The 20,613-nt window shown below is 41.2% G+C and overlaps 1 protein-coding gene across 1 annotated transcript in view; it reads left to right on the forward strand.

The window, feature by feature from the left end:
- Nucleotides 1-20,613, forward strand: part of LOC309562077 (coagulation factor XIII B chain-like) — a 121,089-nt gene that overhangs the window by 23,876 nt on the left and 76,600 nt on the right. The window contains exon 3 of the mRNA XM_082266194.1: nt 5,609-5,800. Within this exon, the coding sequence (XP_082122320.1) occupies nt 5,609-5,800 (192 nt within the window). The remainder of the gene's footprint in view (nt 1-5,608; nt 5,801-20,613) is intronic.

The raw sequence follows: 20,613 nt of genomic DNA on the forward strand, positions 1-20,613 counted from the left end.
AATATCGTGCAGGGAATCCTAGGCAACTACAGCAAGTGCTGAAGAGTGGGGGGAGTAAGAGAGTGAGCATCTAGAGCCTTCAGTGTGTCCCCAAAAAAATAACCAACATGAAAAAAAAAGGTCCAGCAGTAACAGAAAATAAAAAAAAGAAATATCAGTGGTGGAGAAGACCAACATCCCCTTAAGGGTTCAAAAATATAACCAAAAACAAGGGAAAAAAAAAAAAAGTCACTGAGCCTCACAGAGACCCACGTCCCTTCCCCATGCCCGATGACATAGGACTCAAATACTCAAATCCTAGTAGGATAGAGAATATGGCATGGGAGGTGTGGGTGTCCATCGGTCCGGGTAAGTTTCACATCCAGGAATTGCCATGTCAGGGATGGTCAAGGAACGCGATTCCTAGACCGAGATCCACTATTATTTGCTCTCTGTGGTGATGGTGTCGCCCAAATAGCAGATGGGCGTGGGGTAGATGGGAGTCTTGGATTATTTTGGGGTGCCATGAGACCCAATTTAACCAGGAGCTCCTTACCCTCCACGACATTGGATACTGTATAAGTGGAGCCATTGTGGGGTACTGTGAGTTTAAATGGGAATCCCCATCGATATCTGATCCTGGCTGACTGAAGTATTGATGTGACTTCCTTCATCTTTCTTCTTTTATCCAATGTCGTTGGGGAGATGTCTGGGTAGATTTGAATGGTAACCCCCTCTAGCTGAATATGCTGTGTGGTGCGTGCAGCTCTGAGAATGTCCTCCTTCACAACATAGTCCTTAAAGCACATTATTATATCCCGAGGAGGTTTACCTGGGGTAGGTTTAGGCCTGAGGGCTCTGTGGAGCCTGTCGCACGCAAAGGCCGAAGCAGGGTGTTCAGGGAGGAGGGAGCCAAAAAGCTTCTTCATTGCAGCCGCAAGGTCTGTGGTGGTCTCCGGCACCCCCCGCACCCGGAGGTTATTTCTACGATTGCGGTTGTCCAGATCTTCTAGGTGTGATTGAAGCTGGACAACCGTATCAGAGAGAGTCTCATGATCCTTTCTCAGGTCAGTGTGAGCCAGGGCTAGCTCATCATGCCTGGTCTCCAGCATGTCCGTCCTGCCCCCTAAAGCCGCTATCTCCGCGGTGAGAGTGTTCGTGGACTTGTGGAGTTCGGCCTGAAATTTTTGAGCGATGCGATCATACATGATGGCAAGGCTATCTTCCAGATCCGCTTTTGTAAGTTGCGGAGTATACTCACTGCGGTCCGCAGGGACAGGAGCAGGGGCGGTCTGGTTTGCAGCCTCCGCCGGAGCCTGCGGGTGCCATCTTGGGACATAGTCTTCTCCCGGACTCGAAGAAGGTAGGTCGTCAGGGACCGCTGGACGGGCTTCTTCTTGCGTTTCTTGGGGGTAGGCATACACTATGAAGTCCCACGGGGGTGATCAAGTAGGAGAGGAATAGAATTTTCCAGCGAAAAGGCCCCGGGGAGTGATAAGAAGGCTCAATCTAGCTCAGAGCGTCTCCTACATGCGACCGTCCGGATCCGCGGCTTGGACACGCCCCCAACCTACATTTTTTTAGACACAAAATCCAGACTGCAGCAAATCACACTAACTTTTAGAGACATTTGGGTTGATTTAAGGAGTACTTTAGGGAGTAGAGGTGGGTCACCTTAAATTTAAGCCTTGTACACACTGCTAGTTTTTTTTTTTTTTAACCTGACAGATGAGATCAATACCACTGTACTAACAATCCAATGTTAGTACAGCCATCTCCCCTGCTGTTCTATTGTGTTCTGACAGCAAGTGGAGTGAGGGTTAGATAGCCCCCACTCATCTCTATGGCCTTGGAGGAATGGAGTGATGTCCGACATCACTTCCGCATTCCGGCCTTAAAGGGATGATTTTTTTCATCTATTCAGGGCAAAATTACTTTTTTTTTTTTTTTTGGCTTCAAAGTGTAAGTGTGAGATCGGAGGTTTTTTTGACCCAAGGCCTTGCAAAAAAAGAGGCCCTGTCATGCTTATTTCTAAGCTATGTTTACATTCCTTGTAATAGGAATAAAAGTGATCCAAAAAAAAAAATGAACAGACAGTGTAAAAATAAAATAAAATAAATAAGAAAAAAAAATATTTTAAAGCTCCCCGTCCCTCCGAGGTCATGTGCAGAAGCGAATGCATACATAAGTCGCACCCACATATGTAAATGCTGTTCAAACCACACATATGAGGTATCACCGCAATTGTTAGAGTGAGAGCAATAATTCTAGTGCTAGACCACCTTGGTAACTCTAAACAGATATAAAATTGTTTAAAGCGTCCCCTATGGATATTTTTAAGTACTGTAGTTTGTCACCATTCCACGAGCGTGCACAATTTTTAAGCATGACATGTTAGGTATCTTTTTACTCAGCATAACATTATCTTGTATATTATACAAAATAAATTAGGCTAACTTTTTTTTGTTTTCTTTTTTTTTTTATTAAAAAAGTGGATTTTTTTTCAAAAAAATTGTGTTTGTAAGACCGCTGCACAACTACCATGTGACATAAAATATTGAAGCCATTTCCATTTTATTCTCTAGGGTCTCTGCTAATATATATATATATATATATATATATATATATATATATATATATATATATTGTCTTGGGGTTCTAAGTAATTTTCTAGCAAAAAATACTGATTTTAACTTGTAAGCAACAAATGTCAGTAATAGGCCTGGTCCCTAAGTGATTAAAAAAACAGGGTTTATTTCTGATACTTGATTGGGTATTTAAAGTGTACAAAGCATTGCCTTGTTCACTACACTTATTTTCCAGTAAACATTCTGCTTGCTAAGTGAACAGCAACAATACTTTGGTAAATAGGCCCCATTGCTTGCAAATGACTGGATGACTGAAGTAAAAGTAGCGTCACCCTATCCACCAATCCAAGTGAACAATCACTTTGCAAAGTACAGTAAACCCCCGCTCCATCGCGGTTCAGTTTTTGCGGTCCCGGTATATTGCGGTTTTTTTTGTAATGTTATTTTACTATATAAATCATTAAAAATGAAATATTATTGTGTTTTCCGTAGCTTTTGCTATGTCTCTCAGTATCTTTTATGTGTTTGAATGAGTTTCTATTGTTTTAAAAGTGTGTTTAAAGACCTTAAAATGCTTTTACACGTACAGTGACAGTAAAAAAAACATGCCTACAATGCATTTTAATAGGGTTTTTCTATTTCGCGGATTTTCACTTTTCGCGGCTGGGTCCAGAACGTAACCCCCGCAATGGAGGGGGGTTTACTGTAGTCAGTCAGAAGGAGATGGAAAAATTCAATTTAAGTCAGAAATTCCCTTCAGTGAAAAAATATAAATCCTTTTTTGTTATTTGCATTCGGAGGGGTCTTAGCTCAACCAGACCTTCAATAACTTCAAATACCCTACTTAGTGGCAAAATACAATTATGTGAATTTTAGGGGAGAACCCTTCTGGTGTATTTGACTATAATATGACTATACATTTTTTCAATAAAAGTATTAAATGTTTAGAATATGTCCATTTTGCATTAGTTGAAAATCTTTGTCATTTTATAAATATTTTTGTCCATATTCTTTGCAGACTAATTAGCAAATGTAACTATAAGTCCTCGTTCACACTAAGGTGACCTGTTAAGCGACCTGGTCGCCTCACAGGTTGCCATAGGTCGCCTCCCATAGGGAAGCTGCAGACCCGTTCTAATAGGAGCGACACAAGTCGCTCCGACTTAGAAAAAGGGTCCGGAGCTTCTTTGGGGCGACCAGGAGGCGACCGCCATAGACTTCAATGTTATGAAGTCCGTGGCGGCTGCTCCGAGGTCGCGGCGCGGTGCGAAGTAGCGTCGCTAGTATGTGAACGGGGGCCATGATCTTGTATAATAACATAGAAATAAGTTCTTCACAGCAGTCTAAAGAGCAATTAGAACAAGTTTTTCTCCAGTCAGAGGCTCTCGCCTGTAGCTATAATTTACTAATCATGGAATCAAGCTGGCTACAGATTATTCTATAATAAATGATTGACTGTTGAAGGGGAAAAGAAGAGCCACAGCGCTAACATTTGTGACAATGGGAAAGATGTACAGCTCATTATTCTTTGTGATTTGGGACATCTCAGGTGGTAGAGGCCCAACCAAAACCTGGGTTAGCTCTGCCTCTACTTTCAGAATTATGTTTTGATATGTGTAAAATATATTTCAATTTTTATTAACTGTTTAAAATTTGCCTATGATATTACAAACATTTAAAATGCCTTATGTCTGCCTCTTCAAAAATAGTACCTAAGGTACACTATATAAAACCAGTGTACATTTGTATGATTTTTAACCACTTAAGGACCAGGCCTATTTTTGACACTTTTTGTCTACAAGTTAAAGTCTGTATTTTTTTTTGCTAGAAAACTACTTAGAACCCCCAAACATTATATATATATATATATATATATATATATATATATATATATGTTTAGCAAAGACTCTGGAGAATAAAATGGCGGTCATTGCGATATTTTTTGTCACGCGGTATTTGCGCAGCGGTCTTTCAAACGCCATTTTTTTTGGAAAAATTAAGAAAAATCACATTTCATTGCATTTAAAAAAAAACTAAACAGTAAAGTTAGCCCATTTTTTTTTTGTATATTGTGAAAGATGTCACTCCGAGTAATTAGATACCCAACATTTTATGGTTTAAAATTGCGTACACCCGCGGAATGGCGACAAACTACTGTCAATAAAAATCTCCATAGGCGACACTTTAAAATTTTTTAACGGTTACCAGTTTAGAGTTAGAATGTAGCTCTTTTTTTTAAATTATTGCTCATGCTCTGGCGATCGCGGCGATACCTCACATGTGTGGTTTGAACAGCGATTTAATTTGTGTCACCACTTCCATATACGTTTTCTTTCGTGCGCGAGCTCACGGCGACGGGGGAGGCTAAATTTTTTTTTCCTATTTATTTTTTTTTTTTTTTAATTTTAACACAGGTTTTTAAAAAAAAAAAATCTGATCACTTTTATTGCTGTCACAAGCAATGTAAACATCCCTTGTGACTGCAATATGCAGTGACAGGTACTCTTTATGGAGGGATCGGGGTCTAAAATACCCTAGACCCCTCCACTGCTATTCCATGTATTCAAAACGCCAAAAACTGCATTTTTGGGAAGCATTCACTTTTTGAAACTGACGCCTTTAGCAGCCGAGTAACCCGGATGTGACGTCATGGACGCAGCCTCCGGGTTACGTCATCGAAGACCCGATCGAAGCCGCATCCAGCATCGGGACTCCATCCAGCCGGCGGACGCGAGACCCGGGCAAAGCCGCTCGCCGGGGTAACAATTGTGCGGCTCCTGAGCCACATCAGTCGTTACCGCCCGAAAGCCGACCACCGACTCTAGAAAACGGTACTGGGATGATGCCTCTAGCTAGAGGCATCATCCCGGTACAACCACTTAAAATTAGCCGACGTAGGTCTATGTCAGTTTGCGTTAAGTGGTTAAAAAAAATTGATTATAGTTGAAACTGTACTTTTACAAAAGCATACTTATTTACAATGTCAAATTATCATATGTTGCAAAAATAATTCCAAAGTCATTTTTCTATTGCCTTTTCAGAGCCATGTGTCCTAAATGATGATTACCTAAAAGGAAATAACACAATTGTTGTACATGCCAGTAAAATGCATTTGAAACATGGCGAAACTGTAAAATTTAAGTGCCTGCCAACATTCAACATATCTGATTCTAAGCTGTTAAATGGTAAATGCTTGGATGGAAAGCTAAAATACCCCAAATGTGTCAAGATGGGTAAGTAGCAGCCAAAATACTGTGGCTTAAAGGAGTTGTAAAGTCTCAAGGTTTTTCACCTTAATGCATTCTATGCATTAAGGTGAAAAACCTTCTTGGTAGCAGCTGCCCCCCAGACCCCCTGTTATTCTTACCTGAACCGGAACATTCCAGCGACAAGCATGAATCCAGCAGCTCCAGCCGCTGTCTCTGGTCCTTATTGGATAGATTGTTAGCAGCAGGAGCCATTGGCTGCCGCTGCTGTCAGCAGGGGGGGGGGGGGGAGAAAGCGACTCTCCATGGGGGCACCCGATGAAGAGGAGGAGTGATGCCGGGGCACCCCAGAAGAGAAGGATCGGGGCTGACCTGTGCAAAACCCTTGCACAGAGCAGGCAAGTATAACATGTTTGTTATTTAAAAGAAAAAAAAAGGAACCTTTACAATTACTTTAAAATGTTTTTACATTCTTGTTGTTATACATTTTCATTTCCCACAGTCACTTTCTTAGCTAAAAGATCTGGTTCCCACTATTTGTGTACTAATCAGTTTAAATAATGTTTTAAAGAAATCTCCACTTTTTCAAATTTTTTTTTCTAATAAAATGTTTATTGGGTTTTCAAAAGTAATACAGTAAGAACAACCAAACATTAACATCGGTTTCAAAGTCAAGTAAACATAACAAAGTGACTAAAAGTATCTGATGTAGGTTCAAGTCGTCAATATACTGTACTAGACCATAAGAAAAGAGCACTGAACGTGTGAACCCATAATTGTCACGAGGAGGATAGGGGGGGGGAAGGGAGAAAGGAGGGAAAAAATGGGGATGGGGGGAGGTAAAGGTGGGATGGGGGGGCAGGGGAGGGCTGTAGGGGGAGGAGGGGTGTTGGAGAGTGGAAAGGGTGATGGGGGAGTGTAAGGGAGGGGGGGAGATAGAGTAGGTAAAAGGTTTAGAAAGGTTTAAAAAGAAAAGTCTAGAAAAAGGTGTGGAGGCAGTACCAAAGCAGATAACACATGCCCCCGCTCGGTAAATTCAGAGGAGGGGTGAGAGCTAAAGTATAAAACATTAACAGGCTGTAAGATCCAATGAACAAGTGAAGGAGCAACCGAGTGAACTATCTAACGGTAAAGCAGTAAGTGTAGTGGGTACAAGTCTAAGTCTGGAGGGGAGGGATCAAATGGAGGGTGATGGAAGGAAGCCAAGGGGGGGGGGGGTCTATCGACTTTAGGTGTGCGCGTATCCAGTGGGATGGCCAACCCCGTGGAGATGAGGGCAGAATTTATCGATGTACATTGACCATTTGGAGCAAAAACGATGAGGGTTGGTTTTAGATAAAGTCAGATCCGGATGCTCCTTTTGGAAGAGGGCGTCAAAATCAGATTTAACCTCTCGTATAGATGGGGGTAGCAGAAGTCCAGTTTCTAAGGATAACTCTCCTGGCAATCATATAACACGTAGAAATCCATGCTTTATGGGTCGTCATAATAGAGAGTTGTAGCCTGTCCCGGGTCGCGTATGGAGATGGTGAAGATCCGTCTAGGAGGCCGAAGAGCAAGGGGAACGGATTTTTCATTGGGGGAAGTCCAGTGAGTGAGGAGACAAAATGTTCCACCTTGTTCCAAAATGAGGAGATGATGCGGAAACTCCACAGCCTGTGGTGCAGGGTAGGTCTATGAGTCAAACACCATGAGCAACCCTGGATTGGAGAGTGCAATGGAGAATAGAGATGAACGAACATCGGTCGGGGCGGTTTGCGAACGTCAGCCGCAAATTTTCTCAAACGTCCGCGAACCGCGGCCCCATTGACTTTAATGGGATGTGAACTTTAAAAACCTTTAGGTCATATTTGCAGCCACAAAAGACGTACTAGCTGTTCACAAATAGTCCCAGCACATGGACAATGTCATAACAGAAGTATTGCAATTGGAAAAGTTGCCCTAAATTTTTTTTTTTTACAGCAAAAAATTATTTTCTTTTTCTTTTCATAAATCAGCCAGAACTGACAGCAGCCGGTAAATACATGTCTAATACATATAGGGTCCATTCACACATCTGTAAAATGGGTCCGCATCCATTCCACAATTTGGCGGAACCTTAACAGACCCAATGTTTTTCATTTCCAGTCTGAAAAATTAGGCATTCACAGGATAAAGAAGAAAGTGTCGGCCATTCCAGGCCCCAAAAATTAGCCCACATGCGTTTACCTGACAGCTAAGAACGTAGTTTTCTGTGGCTGAAGGTACATTAGGCATTCACAGGATACAGAAGTAAGTGTCGGCTAGTATAGGCCCCAAAAATTAGCCCACATGGGTTTACCTGACAGCTAAGAATGTTGTATTCTGTGGCTGAAGGTACATTAGGCATTCACAGGATACAGAAGTAAGTGTCGGCCATAAAAGGCCCCAAAAATTAGCCCACATGCGTTTACCTGACAGCTAAGAATGTTGTATTCGGTGGCTGAAGGTACATTAGGCATTCACAGGATACAGAAGTAAGTGTCCGCCAGTATAGGCCCCAAAAATTAGCCCACGTGGGTTTACCTGACAGCTAAGAACGTAGTATTTGATGGCTAGAGGTACATTAGGCATTCCCACAGGATACAGAAGGAAGTGTCGGCCTATATAGGCTCCAAAAATTAGCTCACATGGGTTTACCTGACAGGTAAGAACGTAGTATTTGGTGGCTGGAGGTACATTAGGCATTCACAGAAAAAATAATTGTCGGCCCTGAAAGGCCCAAAAAATTAGCCATTCAATGGACATGAAATGCCTTTTATGCAGCTGTATATAGCGAAGCCAAGGACCAGGAATTGCTGTGGTGGATGGCGGTCGGGCGGATATTTGTGGCCTGGCATGAGGAATTTCAATGAAACATGGTCTACTGGTCACATGTGTTGAATTCCTCAGAGATCCATGCCTCATTCACTTTTATAAATGTGAGGTAGTCTACACTGTCATGAGCTAGGCGAGTGAGCTTATCGGCCACGATCCCCCCCCCTGCTGCGCTGAACGTCCTTTCGGACAGGACACTGGACGGGGGGCAAGCCAACATTTCCATTGCAAATTGTGCAAGCTCTGGCCAGAGGTCAAGCCTGCCCACCCAGTAGTCCAGGGGTTCATCACTCCTCAGAGCGTCCACATCAGCCGTTAACCCGATGTAGTCGGACACCTGTCGGTCTAGGCGTTCCCTGATGCTGGATCCGGAGTACAGCTGTCGATGGTTTGGCTGAAAGAAGGATCTCATATCTGAAGTGACCAAGACATCTTCAAACCACCCTCTTCTTGCAGGCGCTGTTGGATTGCTACCTGCAACTGTCTCTCTGTGACTGGAAATTCCTCTGCCAGCACACGGAAAAGCAGAATGCAGCATTTCACGCAGCAAGGCCTGGAAGCCCTGCATTCTGACCGCCCTCTGTGATTGTGGTAACATTTCCGCCATTTTGTGTTTGTAACGGGGGTCGAAGTACGTTGCCACCCAGTACTGCTCCTTGGTCTTTATGCGTTTTATACGGGGGTCCCCCTTAAAACACTGGAGCATGAAGGCCCCCATTCACACTAAACTGGAAGCAGTGTAGTGGCCTGCTTCCAGCTCATCATCCAGGATAATGTCGTCCTCGTTCTCCTCCCCCCCCCCCATCCACAGATAGCACCAGGGATCCCAGAAAGGTTTAAAGCATGCTCTTCTTGCTCCTCCTCATCCCCCCCCCCCCCCCAGCACTATCCTCCTCTGACTCCTCTTCAGACTCCTGTTGTTGATTTGTCTCAGATGGAGTAGTTGTTTTTCCCCTCTTTCCCCCCCCCCCTTTTTTTTTTTTTGTGTTATTGCTGTTTTCCCTTTGTGTGGTGCTGGCACAGGTGGTGGTTGCAGTGGGCAAACAGTACCTATATATTAAATGACTAATTTAATAATAACCTCTTATAATGTGACTAATTTAATAATAACCTCTTATAATGTAAGAGGTTTAAATCTTGCAGTTAAGAGACACAAGGTGATGAGAGAATTAAAGAAAACAGCTAGTTCCATTGTTTTTTTACAAGAGACTTATTTTACCCACACAACTACAGTAAAAATCTTCTCATCACACTATCCACAGTGGTATTATAGCTTATCTGATATTCATAGAGAAAAAGGTGTTGCTATTGGGTTCCATAGAAATGTATCATTCCGCCTAACTAAAATGCTAGCAGATGATTTTGGACGTTTTTTATTTTTAAAAGGATATATTGATAACTTACAATATACTTTGGTTAACGTATATGCACCAAATTATGATCAGCCTGTATTTATGTCACAGATACTATCAAAAATAGATGAATTTGCGGAAGGTATGATTGTATTAGCAGGAGATATCAATATGACATTAGACCCCCCTAATAGACACATCCCAATCTCGTTCTCATATTTCTTTTAAATGCATTTCGATGATTAAGAAAAAGTTAAATAAATTACAGCTGATGGATACATGGCGGTTACTACATCCCAAAACTAGAGACTACTCTTACTACTCTAAAGTACATAATGCATACTCGCTTCTTTATCATATATTTATCGATCACTATAGCCTTCCATATTTACGATCAGCAATCATATGTACTGCATCTGTCTCTGATCATGCTCAGGTGTCTGTTGGTCTGTCCCTGTCCTCTCTCTCCCCACGCTGTAATAACTGGAGACTTAATGAATATCTTCTCACTAACTTGGAAGACGTTGATAAGCTCTCGGAGTGTATGCGAGAATATTTTAGAGATAATAGCTCGGAAGAAATCCCCCCGTCTTTGTTATGGGAGGCCCATAAAGCCACCATGAGGGGTAGATTCATGAAACTTGGGGCTAGGAGAAAGAGGGAGCGGGGACAGATACTTAAAGACACGCTGAGACAGGTGGCAGAGCAGGAAAAAATGCACAAAATATCTATGCACAAGTCCCATTTAGAGGCCTTAACGGAAAAAAGAGAAGAATTAGAAGATATCTTAGATTTGGAGGTGAAAAAGAAAGCTTATTTAGTAACGCAAAAAAGATATGAGTGGGACAATAAACCAGGGAAACAGTTGGCGAAGTCACTAAAAGATAAAAAAAATGGCAGCGTTTATACCAAAAATTAAACTCCCTTCGGGCAAAATGGTATATTCTACACCCCAAATAGCTAACGCTTTTAAAGACTTTTACTCAGCACTCTATAATATCAAAAATATTAATTCACTAGCCAATAATTCTAAAAATAAATCTGAACTGATTCAAGATTTTCTTGAACAAGCTAACCTTCCTAAACTACCAGAATCAGAACTGGAAAAATTGGAGGAAGACTTCACTATAGACGAATTTAAACAAGCATTAGCATCTGTCCCTGTTGGAAAGGCACCAGGTCCAGATGGATTTACTGTTGCATATTACAGAACGTTTGGCGAAATCTTGCTACCTAATTTAACTAAATACGCTAATTCCATTGATAGCTCCAGTGGTCTCCGATGAGAGACATTAGGAGCTAATATTGTAGTCATTCCTAAGCCTGGTAAGGACCCTACATGCTGTGTAAGCTACATCAAAGGGGTATCGATAGGTACAGTAGTTCATAAATATGCTGCCTAAGCGGATGACATTTTGTTTTTTATTCAGAACCCACGTATATCTCTTCCGAACCTCTTAGAAGCTTTTCAAAAATTTCAATATCTTTCTAACTTTAAAATAAATCTAACAAAATCAGAAATATTAAATATCAATATCCCAAAAAAGGAAGTAGAACTTCTGAAACCACTATTCCCATTTATTTGGCAATTACATAAAATTAAATATTTGGGAATATATTTGACGTCTCATATATCCTCCCTATTCCGACCTAATTATACCCCGTTACTAAATGAGATTAAAACCAATCTTAATAAATATTGTAAGGAATATGCTGCGCATATATAAAAAAATTTGGGGATAAATCACAAATCACATAAATAAATGAATGAGCTGCCAACACATTGATCCATGAATCAGAAATATAGATCTTTAAAAACAGTTAAAAGCAAAGCAGGTGTAGCGCTAAAAATGAACTGAAGAACCACATAGTCCATGTAAACAACAGACAATCCAAATCTGTGTACTGTAGAATCCAAGCAGGAAAGGACAGGGTGCTCCTATGGTTACTTCAAACTCAGATCACCATGTGTGAAGAGAACCGCCACCACTAGATAAATTGGCCTCTTACCATAATGATATGACCCCCACGACAGAGATCATAATCAGCCTGTAAACTCTCCACCAGTTATGGTTAACAAGTTAGTGCCCGCTCTTGAACATGACAGCGGAGGTGAGACCGGGCTGCAGAAGGAAACTAGGCCGCGCTCACCTTAGCAACAGCAAAGACGGTCATCACTTGCACACTCCTGGATAGGGAGGATCAATGTTATAAAAATAAATATTCTTACACAAATTTTGTTTCTATTTCAAATGATACCATTTGGAGTTTCTACGGGTTTCTTTTCAAAGATAGAAACATTAATTTCATGTTATATCTGGAGAAGGAAACACCCAAGAATCTCCAAACTGATTCTGTCCCGACTCCCCAATAATGGAGGTCTTTCTTATCCCGACATAAAAACGATAATCTTGAATCGGATCAAAGACTGGAAATATGCAGAAAATAAAAAACTTTGGGTCAAGGTCGAGTCAGAGATGGGGAAAGTAGATCTAGCAGTTATTCCATGGCTTCCAAGATCTTTCAGAAGTATTTCAATGGGTGTTTCACCATTAACTATCTCCACACTGGACGTCTGGGACTTGTATAAAAGATTTAACTGGCCATATAACTCTCCACTGATGCCGTTACTTACACATAAATTCTTCCCCCCAGGTATGATTGGTCAGGGCTTTACTCGATGGTCGCAGGAGGGACCTCTATTACTCCACCAGGTGCTTGATGCTGACTTCCTCAGGCCTCTTACGGAGATCTTGGGGGACCAACCAATCAAGTACCTGGATAAATGGAGATATAATCAACTTGCGGCTGTTTATAAGAGCTTTGCCACAACCTTTAAGAGCTATAGAAGAACTAACCCCAATTGAGTTAATATTCCAGAATAAACTACCTCCTCTACATGGGATATCTAAATTTTATAAAGCATTAATATGTATTCTAAAAAACAATCTAGAAGCAGCGCTAACAGGCATATAAATAGTGAAAAATAATAAAGTGAATCAGTGCATATAAATAATCAATATATACAAAAATAATAAGCAATAAAGTGTATAAATGGATTAAAGTGCATTCATAGAATATTCATAGTGCAAACAATGCAAATAGTGCAAAAATTACTGAATAAAGGTGCAGTCCAAAGTAAATAGTTCACTTAGGTAGAACTAAGGTGCTGAAAAGGTGGTATTCCACATAGGTGCCAAGGTGCTCTCAAAGAAGAAACCCTTATGGGGATGCACTCACCAGACCTATAATATAAACAAGCCTCGGACTGCAACAATATTCCCTGGATGGATGGGTCTAGTACAGCCTCCAAGTACCTCTGTTCTAGCTCCACTACGCTCTCTCCTTAATCAGATGTTCATAAAAAAGGGGAAGGAACCAGACATAGTGAAGCCCGTAGGGTGTTTTATTAAATAAAATATATATAAAAACTACTCACAAAAGTGCAGTAATTAACAGCATTAGAATATAGCAGAATCACAACCAATCATTCCACTTCTGCATACGCTGCCAACGTGCGTTCCACGGTGGTTTCAGGAAGTGACGTCGTGTGATGATCCTCTGCCCGGAAGTACGTCGACACGTTTTGCCCGCCTACTATGGGCGTTATCAAAGACATCACTTCCGGTTGGGCAGATCTTATTTATACTATACTGACTCATCATATAGTCAATCAAAGGGAGCGGGGTGGACACCAAGCTTTCTTATTACAACTTCCTGCTATTATTATAGAGCTCTTGGTGTCCCCACAGCGATACAGGAAATTGTGTTTGCAGCGAACTTCCGTGATATGAATCAAACAGAGCAAACAATAATATATAAATAGCCGAAAATAATTATTGAACTAGCTAAATAAATGTAACCACCACAATAAATATTATCATATTAAAACTTATTTTATTATGTTAAAATGTTTAAAATCAATTAAAATCACTACAAAGATATATATAGCAATATTTAATAAATAGATGGCCCACAAAATATTAGTAGATCAAAAATAGATAAAATACCTCAAAAATATAAATAATATAGAAAATCATAAATAAATAAAAATAAAAATAAAAATAAAATAAAAATAAAATTAAAAAATAAAATTAAAAATAAGAAAATAAAAAAATAAATAAAAATAAAAAAAAATAAATAAATAAAAAATAAAATATAAAATAAATAATCCAATATAAAACAAATATAAAAATATAAAAATATATAAAAAAATGAATAATAAATAAATAAAATAAAATAAAAATAAATAAAAATAAAATCAAAATGAACATAAAATAAAAGATGAAATCTGAAAAAATGAAATAAAAAATAAATAAAAAAATATAAATTACTAGCCAGATCTATGCAAATATATAATTCTAAATTCAGATATCAGTGCATATTACCAATTAGATAGGAAACCGTTTAGATCTAAATCGATGTTAAGCCCCCAAGGTTGAAGGGTCCCTAGACGGTGTATCCACGGTGTTTCATTTTTTAGATCGCTCTCTTTAGGTTCCCTCCCCTCCAATGGGCTTCCACCTTGTCAATGCCACAAAATGTGAGGCCACTGGGGTCACATTTGTGAACCAATCTAAAGTGATTGGACACACTGTGATAGCGATAACCCTTCATGATATTAGCGACATGTTCACGCAGTCTGACTTTTAGTTCCCTGGTGATCCTACCCACGTATTGAAGTCCACATGGGCATGACAATAAATAGGTGACATGGGTGGATGCAAATGTAATAAACTTGTTACTAGTAAACTGTTTCCTATATACATGTGAATTAAAATCAATCGTTTTCCTCTTACGATGTTTTGAGGTCCTACACATTATACATTTTCCACAGCTAAAAAAAAAAACAACTAAAGCTTTTTAATTTTATATTTTATTATTTATTTTATATTTTATTTTATTTTTTTATTTATTTTATTATTTTTATTTTATTTTTATTTTTATTCCTATTTTTCTTTTATAATTTTATATTTTTTTTATTTTATTTTTATTTTTATTAAATTTTATTTTTATTTTTATTTTATTGGCTATATGATGAGTCAGTATAGTATAAATAAGATCTGCCCAACCGGAAGTGATGTCTTTGATAACGCCCATAGTAGGTGGGCGAAAAGCATCAACGTACTTCTGGGCAGAGGATCATCACACAACGTCACTTCCTGAAACCACCGTGGAACGCACTCCGGCAGCGTACGCGGAAGTGGAATGATTCGTTGTGATTCTGCTATATTCTAATGCTTTTAATAACTGCACTTTTGTGAGTAGTTTTTATATATATTTTATTTAATAAAACACCCTACGGGTTTCACTATGCCTGGCTCCTTCCCCTTTTTTATGAATATCTGATTAAGGAGATAGCGTAGAGGAGCTGGAACAGAGGTACTTGGAGGCTGTACTAGACCCATCCATCCAGGGAATATTGTTGCAGTCCGAGGCTTGTTTATATTCTAGGTCTGGTGAGTGCATCCCCAAAAGGGTTTCTTCTTGAGAGCACCTTGGCACCTAGGTGGAATACTTCAAGCACCTTTTCAGCACCTTAGTTCTACCTAAGTGAACTATTTACTTTGGACTGCACCTTTATTCAGTAATTTTTGCACTATTTGCACTATGAATATTCTATGAATGCACTTTAATCCATTTATGCACTTTATTGCTTATTATCATTTTTGGATGTATTGATTATATATAGGCACTGATTCACTTTATTTCTTTTCACTATTTATATGCCTGATAGCGCTGCTTCTAGATTGTTTTTTAGTTTTTCTTGGTTTTTACCTAAGTGAGTAGCAGCTTCAGGAAGTATTTACTTATTTATTCAATTTTCACTATAAAGCGGGTTTTAACACTTCTAGTTTTTACACATTAATATGTATTCGCTCTTCTACATATCCAGAATATCTTGAGAAATGGCAATGAGACTTACAACATCCACTGACGGATACACAGAAAGATAAAATTTTGTATTTAATGTGTACAACTTCTGTTTCATCAAATATGACAGAAACAAATTATAAACTATTAGCAAGATGGTATTATACACCAGTCAAATTGCAAAAAATGTTTCCCTCCAAATCCCCGCTATGTTGGAGAGAATGTGGGAAATCTGCCTCACACGCTCACATTTGGTGGGATTGCCTGAAAATTCGTCAGTTCTGGCAACAAGTGGTGGATTATATAGGAAGAATAACAAATTATATAATGCGGCTGGACCCTTGGATAATATTATTATTCCACTGCACTAGCGAATCACCTTCTGCATATAAGAATTATTCCACATCTTTTGAATGCTGCAAAGGCACTAGTTCTGGCTATGTGGGGGAGACAGAAGCCCCGACATTGAAACAATGGATGAAGGGAATAGATGATCTGTGTCGACTGGAAGAGCTTCTGTATATATCTAGAAGAAATGTGGACAGACATAAAGCAATACGGAACAAATGGTACTTGTTTAAAGACACTCCAAATTACAGAGAAATTATAATCACGCTTGAGCTCTGAATATAATATTGTGGATGTTGATATAAGAATTAACCAATGACATCTATTTGAGGCTGTAAACTATGCCCAGTACGAAACCCACCGCCACCACCCGTGACCAGCACACCCACCTCCCCCCCCCTTTTTCTTTTATATATTTTCTTTTTGTTGTTTTGTATTATTGTACTGTTTTGTTTGCTAATAATTTAAAAAACAAAGATGGAGTAGCACCCACTGGGAATTCATCCAACATTGCGACTTCCTCATCTTCCTGCTCCTGCTCCTCGACAGCTTGATCAATGACACGACGCAATGCACGCTCGAGAAATAAGGCGTAAGGTATGATGTCACTTATGGCGCCCTGGCCGTGACTGACCAGTTTGGTGATCTCATCGAATGGCCGCAGAAGTCTGCATGCGTCCCGCATGAGCAGCCACTGATGAGGTGAAAAAAACCCAAGCTTCCCAGAACCTGTCCTTCCGCAGAGTTCGAACAGGTAGTCATTAACTGCACATTTCTGCTGTAGCAGCCTATCAAGCATATGCAACTTTGAGTTCCATCGCGTCGGACAGTCAGAAATAAGACGCCTGATGGGCAGGTTGTGTCGCCGTTGAATCTCAGCAAGGCAAGCCATGGCTGTGTAAAATCTTCGGAAATGGGCTGAGATTTTCCTTGCCTGCCGCAAGATGTCCTGGACCCCAGGGTGTTTGCCAATGAATCGCTGCACCACCAAGTTTAGGATGTGTGCCATGCATGGCACGTGTGTTATTTTGTCCTGTTTGAGCGCGCTCAGCAGATTGGCACCATTGTCGCACACCACATTACCAACTCTCAAATTCAGCGGTCGGCCACTGATCTGCCTGTGAACGCAAAGCTGAAAGGAGTGCAGGACCAGTGTGGCTCTTGGCTTCCAAGCACAACAGACGCAGCACAGCATGGCAATGTCTCACCAGGCATGTGGAATAGGTTCTGGGGATCTTGGGCGGCGCAGTGGAAGAGACGGTAGCAGCAGAAGAGGAGGAGTCAGCCGAGGAGGAGAGGGAGGATGGAGGAGGAGGAGGAGAAGAAGAGGCAGGCCTGCTTGCAGTCCGTGGCGGTACAACTAAATCCACACGGGTGCCACGGGTTACATGCTTGACGGCCGTCAGACGGTTCACCCAGTGGGCAGTAAAAGTGATATACCTTCCCTGCCCGTGTTTACTAGACCATGTGTCTGTGGTCAGATGTATCTTGGCACCAACATTTGCCACTGAACATGGCCATACAGCTCTGGAATACCCTTCTGTGAGAAATATTTCCTGCCTGGGACCTTCCATTGTGGTGTTCCAATGGCCACAGATTTATGAAAGGCCTCCGAGTCCACCAGTTGATATGGCAGTAGTTGGCGGGCTATCAGTTCTGACAAGCCAGCAGGAAAACGTTGGGCAAGAGGGGTATCAGGGTTCATAATTTTTTTCCACTCCAACATTTGGACCACAGAAGCCTGCCTTTTTCCAGAACAACGTGACGACGGCATCATGGAAGGTGGAGTGGAGGGCATATGTGAGGAGAGAGGAGAAGGAGAAGGAGAAGAAGGGGCTGGATGGTGAGAGCCTAAAGTGTGGCTTTGAGGGGTCTGACAGTGTTGCTCCCACTGGACTCGGTGATGGGAGTTCAGGTGCCTTCTTAAGGCGGTCGTCCCTAGGTGAGTGTTGGGCTTACCGTGACTTATGCGTTGACTGCAAAGGCTGCAGATGGCAACACTGTTGTCAGTAACGGACACATTAAAAAAAGCCCACACTGCTGAGCCATGTGCCGGTGTCCTAGGAGCGCCAGATGTGACTGTACATGGTTGAGGGCTCGCTCCTGATACATTTGCAGTCTGCTTTGTACCTCTTGTGCAATGCAAGTTCTGCCTGCCTCTCCTCCCTATCTGCCGGTCCGTCTCTCCCTCTGAACTCCCTTCCTCTTCCTCTCTTGTGACCACCCGTGTGACGTCCATAGACTCGTCATCATCCACGTCACCTTCCCCACCATTAACATTCAAGATCTCGGAGTAGGTAGCAACAGCGGGGACCAACCTCCTTGGGCTGATCTGGGTACTGTAGTCAGACTGCTGAGTGGCGGCTGTTGCTACCTCCTCTACCTGATCCGATTCCAACAATGGCTGCACATCGCAAATGTCTTGTGATGGATCGGAAAATAATTCAAGTGACTCAAGCGAAGGGTATGTGGTGGTGGTGGTGGTGTCTTTGTGGGTGCACACAGCAGAGAGTGAAGAGGGTGCAAATAGAGAGGATGAGGAGGGTGCAGAAGAGGAAAGCTGAGTGAGCCACTCAACCAAGTCTGGTGCGTCCTTTGACGTAATTGCATGCGGCTTTTGAAACTTCACAGTATGGCTCTGGCCTATTGCTCCTGCCCTAACCCTACCACCCCTGCGTACGTGTCTGCCTCTGCCCGTCATGTTTTTAATTACCCTGTGACAAAAGTCTCTAGAGAATAGAAGTATATCTGGAAAAAGGTAGATAACACCCCGCTTCAATCTGTAGTATTGGGGGGGGGGCACAGGTTTATCACACCAGCTCTACAAATAATTGGTCAGTAACAGTTGTCACTGTGTGTAGCACAGTCAACACAGCAAGAGAGGCCAAATTTTTGCAGGACTAAAATACACTCTTAGAAAAGAATACTGTTTAATAACACCCCATTTCGATATGTGGTATTGGGGGGCCACTGGTTTATCACACCAGTTGTTGACAAAATTGGCCAGGGAGTTTGGCACTGTGTGTATCAGACTTAACTCAGCAAAAGACGCAATATTGTTGCAGGACACAAATACACTTGTAAAAGTATACTCAGATAACACCCCACTTCAATATGTGGTATTGGGGGGCCACTGGTTTGTTGCAACAGTTTTAAAAATAATTGGCCAGTAACTGTTGTCACTGTGTGTAGCACAGTCAACACAGCAAGAGAGGCCAATTTTTTTCAGGACTAAAATACAGATAAAAAGAACTCAGAACTCTGATCCTTTACCTGTAAGGGTAAAGGGTACTGGTATCTGGGAATAAAAATAGTGGATGTGTTGAGGAAGACTCCTGATGGGTGAGCATAACACAATCACTTCACATTTAGAAAAAAACATCATTTATTGAGTTTACAATTAATCAGTATAAAATGAACAGACATTTAAAAAGAGAAAAACATTTTCCGTGGTACATTCAAGACAATAGTCCCAATAAATCTCACATGTGCCCTGGGACAGTGCTGACGCGTTTCGCCCTTGGATGGGCTTTTTCAAAGACCATAGCCAGTCCCGGGTGGACTATTACAGAAAGAGAAAAATGTATCATTAAGTTTACATGTACAACATCATAGTATTCCAGTACAACTGTATCTACTAAGAGACAATAATCTACTGCATCAAGAAATATATATATATATATATAACAAATGCTCACCACATGAACATGGAGATTAGGGATGCTTGTTGGTGACCAGGGGTTCCATATATAGCCTGCCGCACAATTTCGCACTCACGCCCAGGGGGAACGCAGACTGGGTACCTCCAGCCCCCAGAGGGAGGGTAGGAGGATTGTCCCAAAATATGGGGTGTCGAGCCCTGCCCCTTATTCCAGAGGAGATCAAGATGAAAGACCTCGGGGAAAATAAAGCGAACAGGGCTATCCAGAAAAAAGAGAATAAGATGTCCCCAATACGGGGTAGCCCCGTGGGTTCTGAAAAATAAAAGGCGTATGTATACCATGACAGGCCTCATAACTCCCAAGAGGGCCCCCCTCCCCTCCTCCTCAATGAATCATCTCAGGCTACACATTCATGCTAGACAGGTTAGAAGCTCCATCCAGCATTTCAAAGAACGAGTAGAGGATTAGAGGGAAAGGATATATACCACCTCAAAAGAGCATGTCCCATCCAATGGATTCCAACTTAGGAAAGGGTACCATCTCTTTTTACAAGGGGTTAGTTAGTGTCCCAATCCCCCTCTATCTCTATAAGGTGCACTGTAAATCACCACAAGAGAAGAGGGGCAAATATCCAGAGAAAAGATTGAGAGCATCCCAACCAGAATGAAAGGATCACATTAGCCACCACCAAAGAGGAGATAGATATAGCCCTTATCATGATCAACAAGTAAGGAAGGGAAGGAGGAATACACTCTTAGAAAAGAATATT

Source organism: Pelophylax lessonae, assembly GCF_965119305.1.
Source record: "Pelophylax lessonae genome assembly, chromosome: 8".
In the NCBI taxonomy this organism is placed as follows: domain Eukaryota; kingdom Metazoa; phylum Chordata; class Amphibia; order Anura; family Ranidae; genus Pelophylax; species Pelophylax lessonae.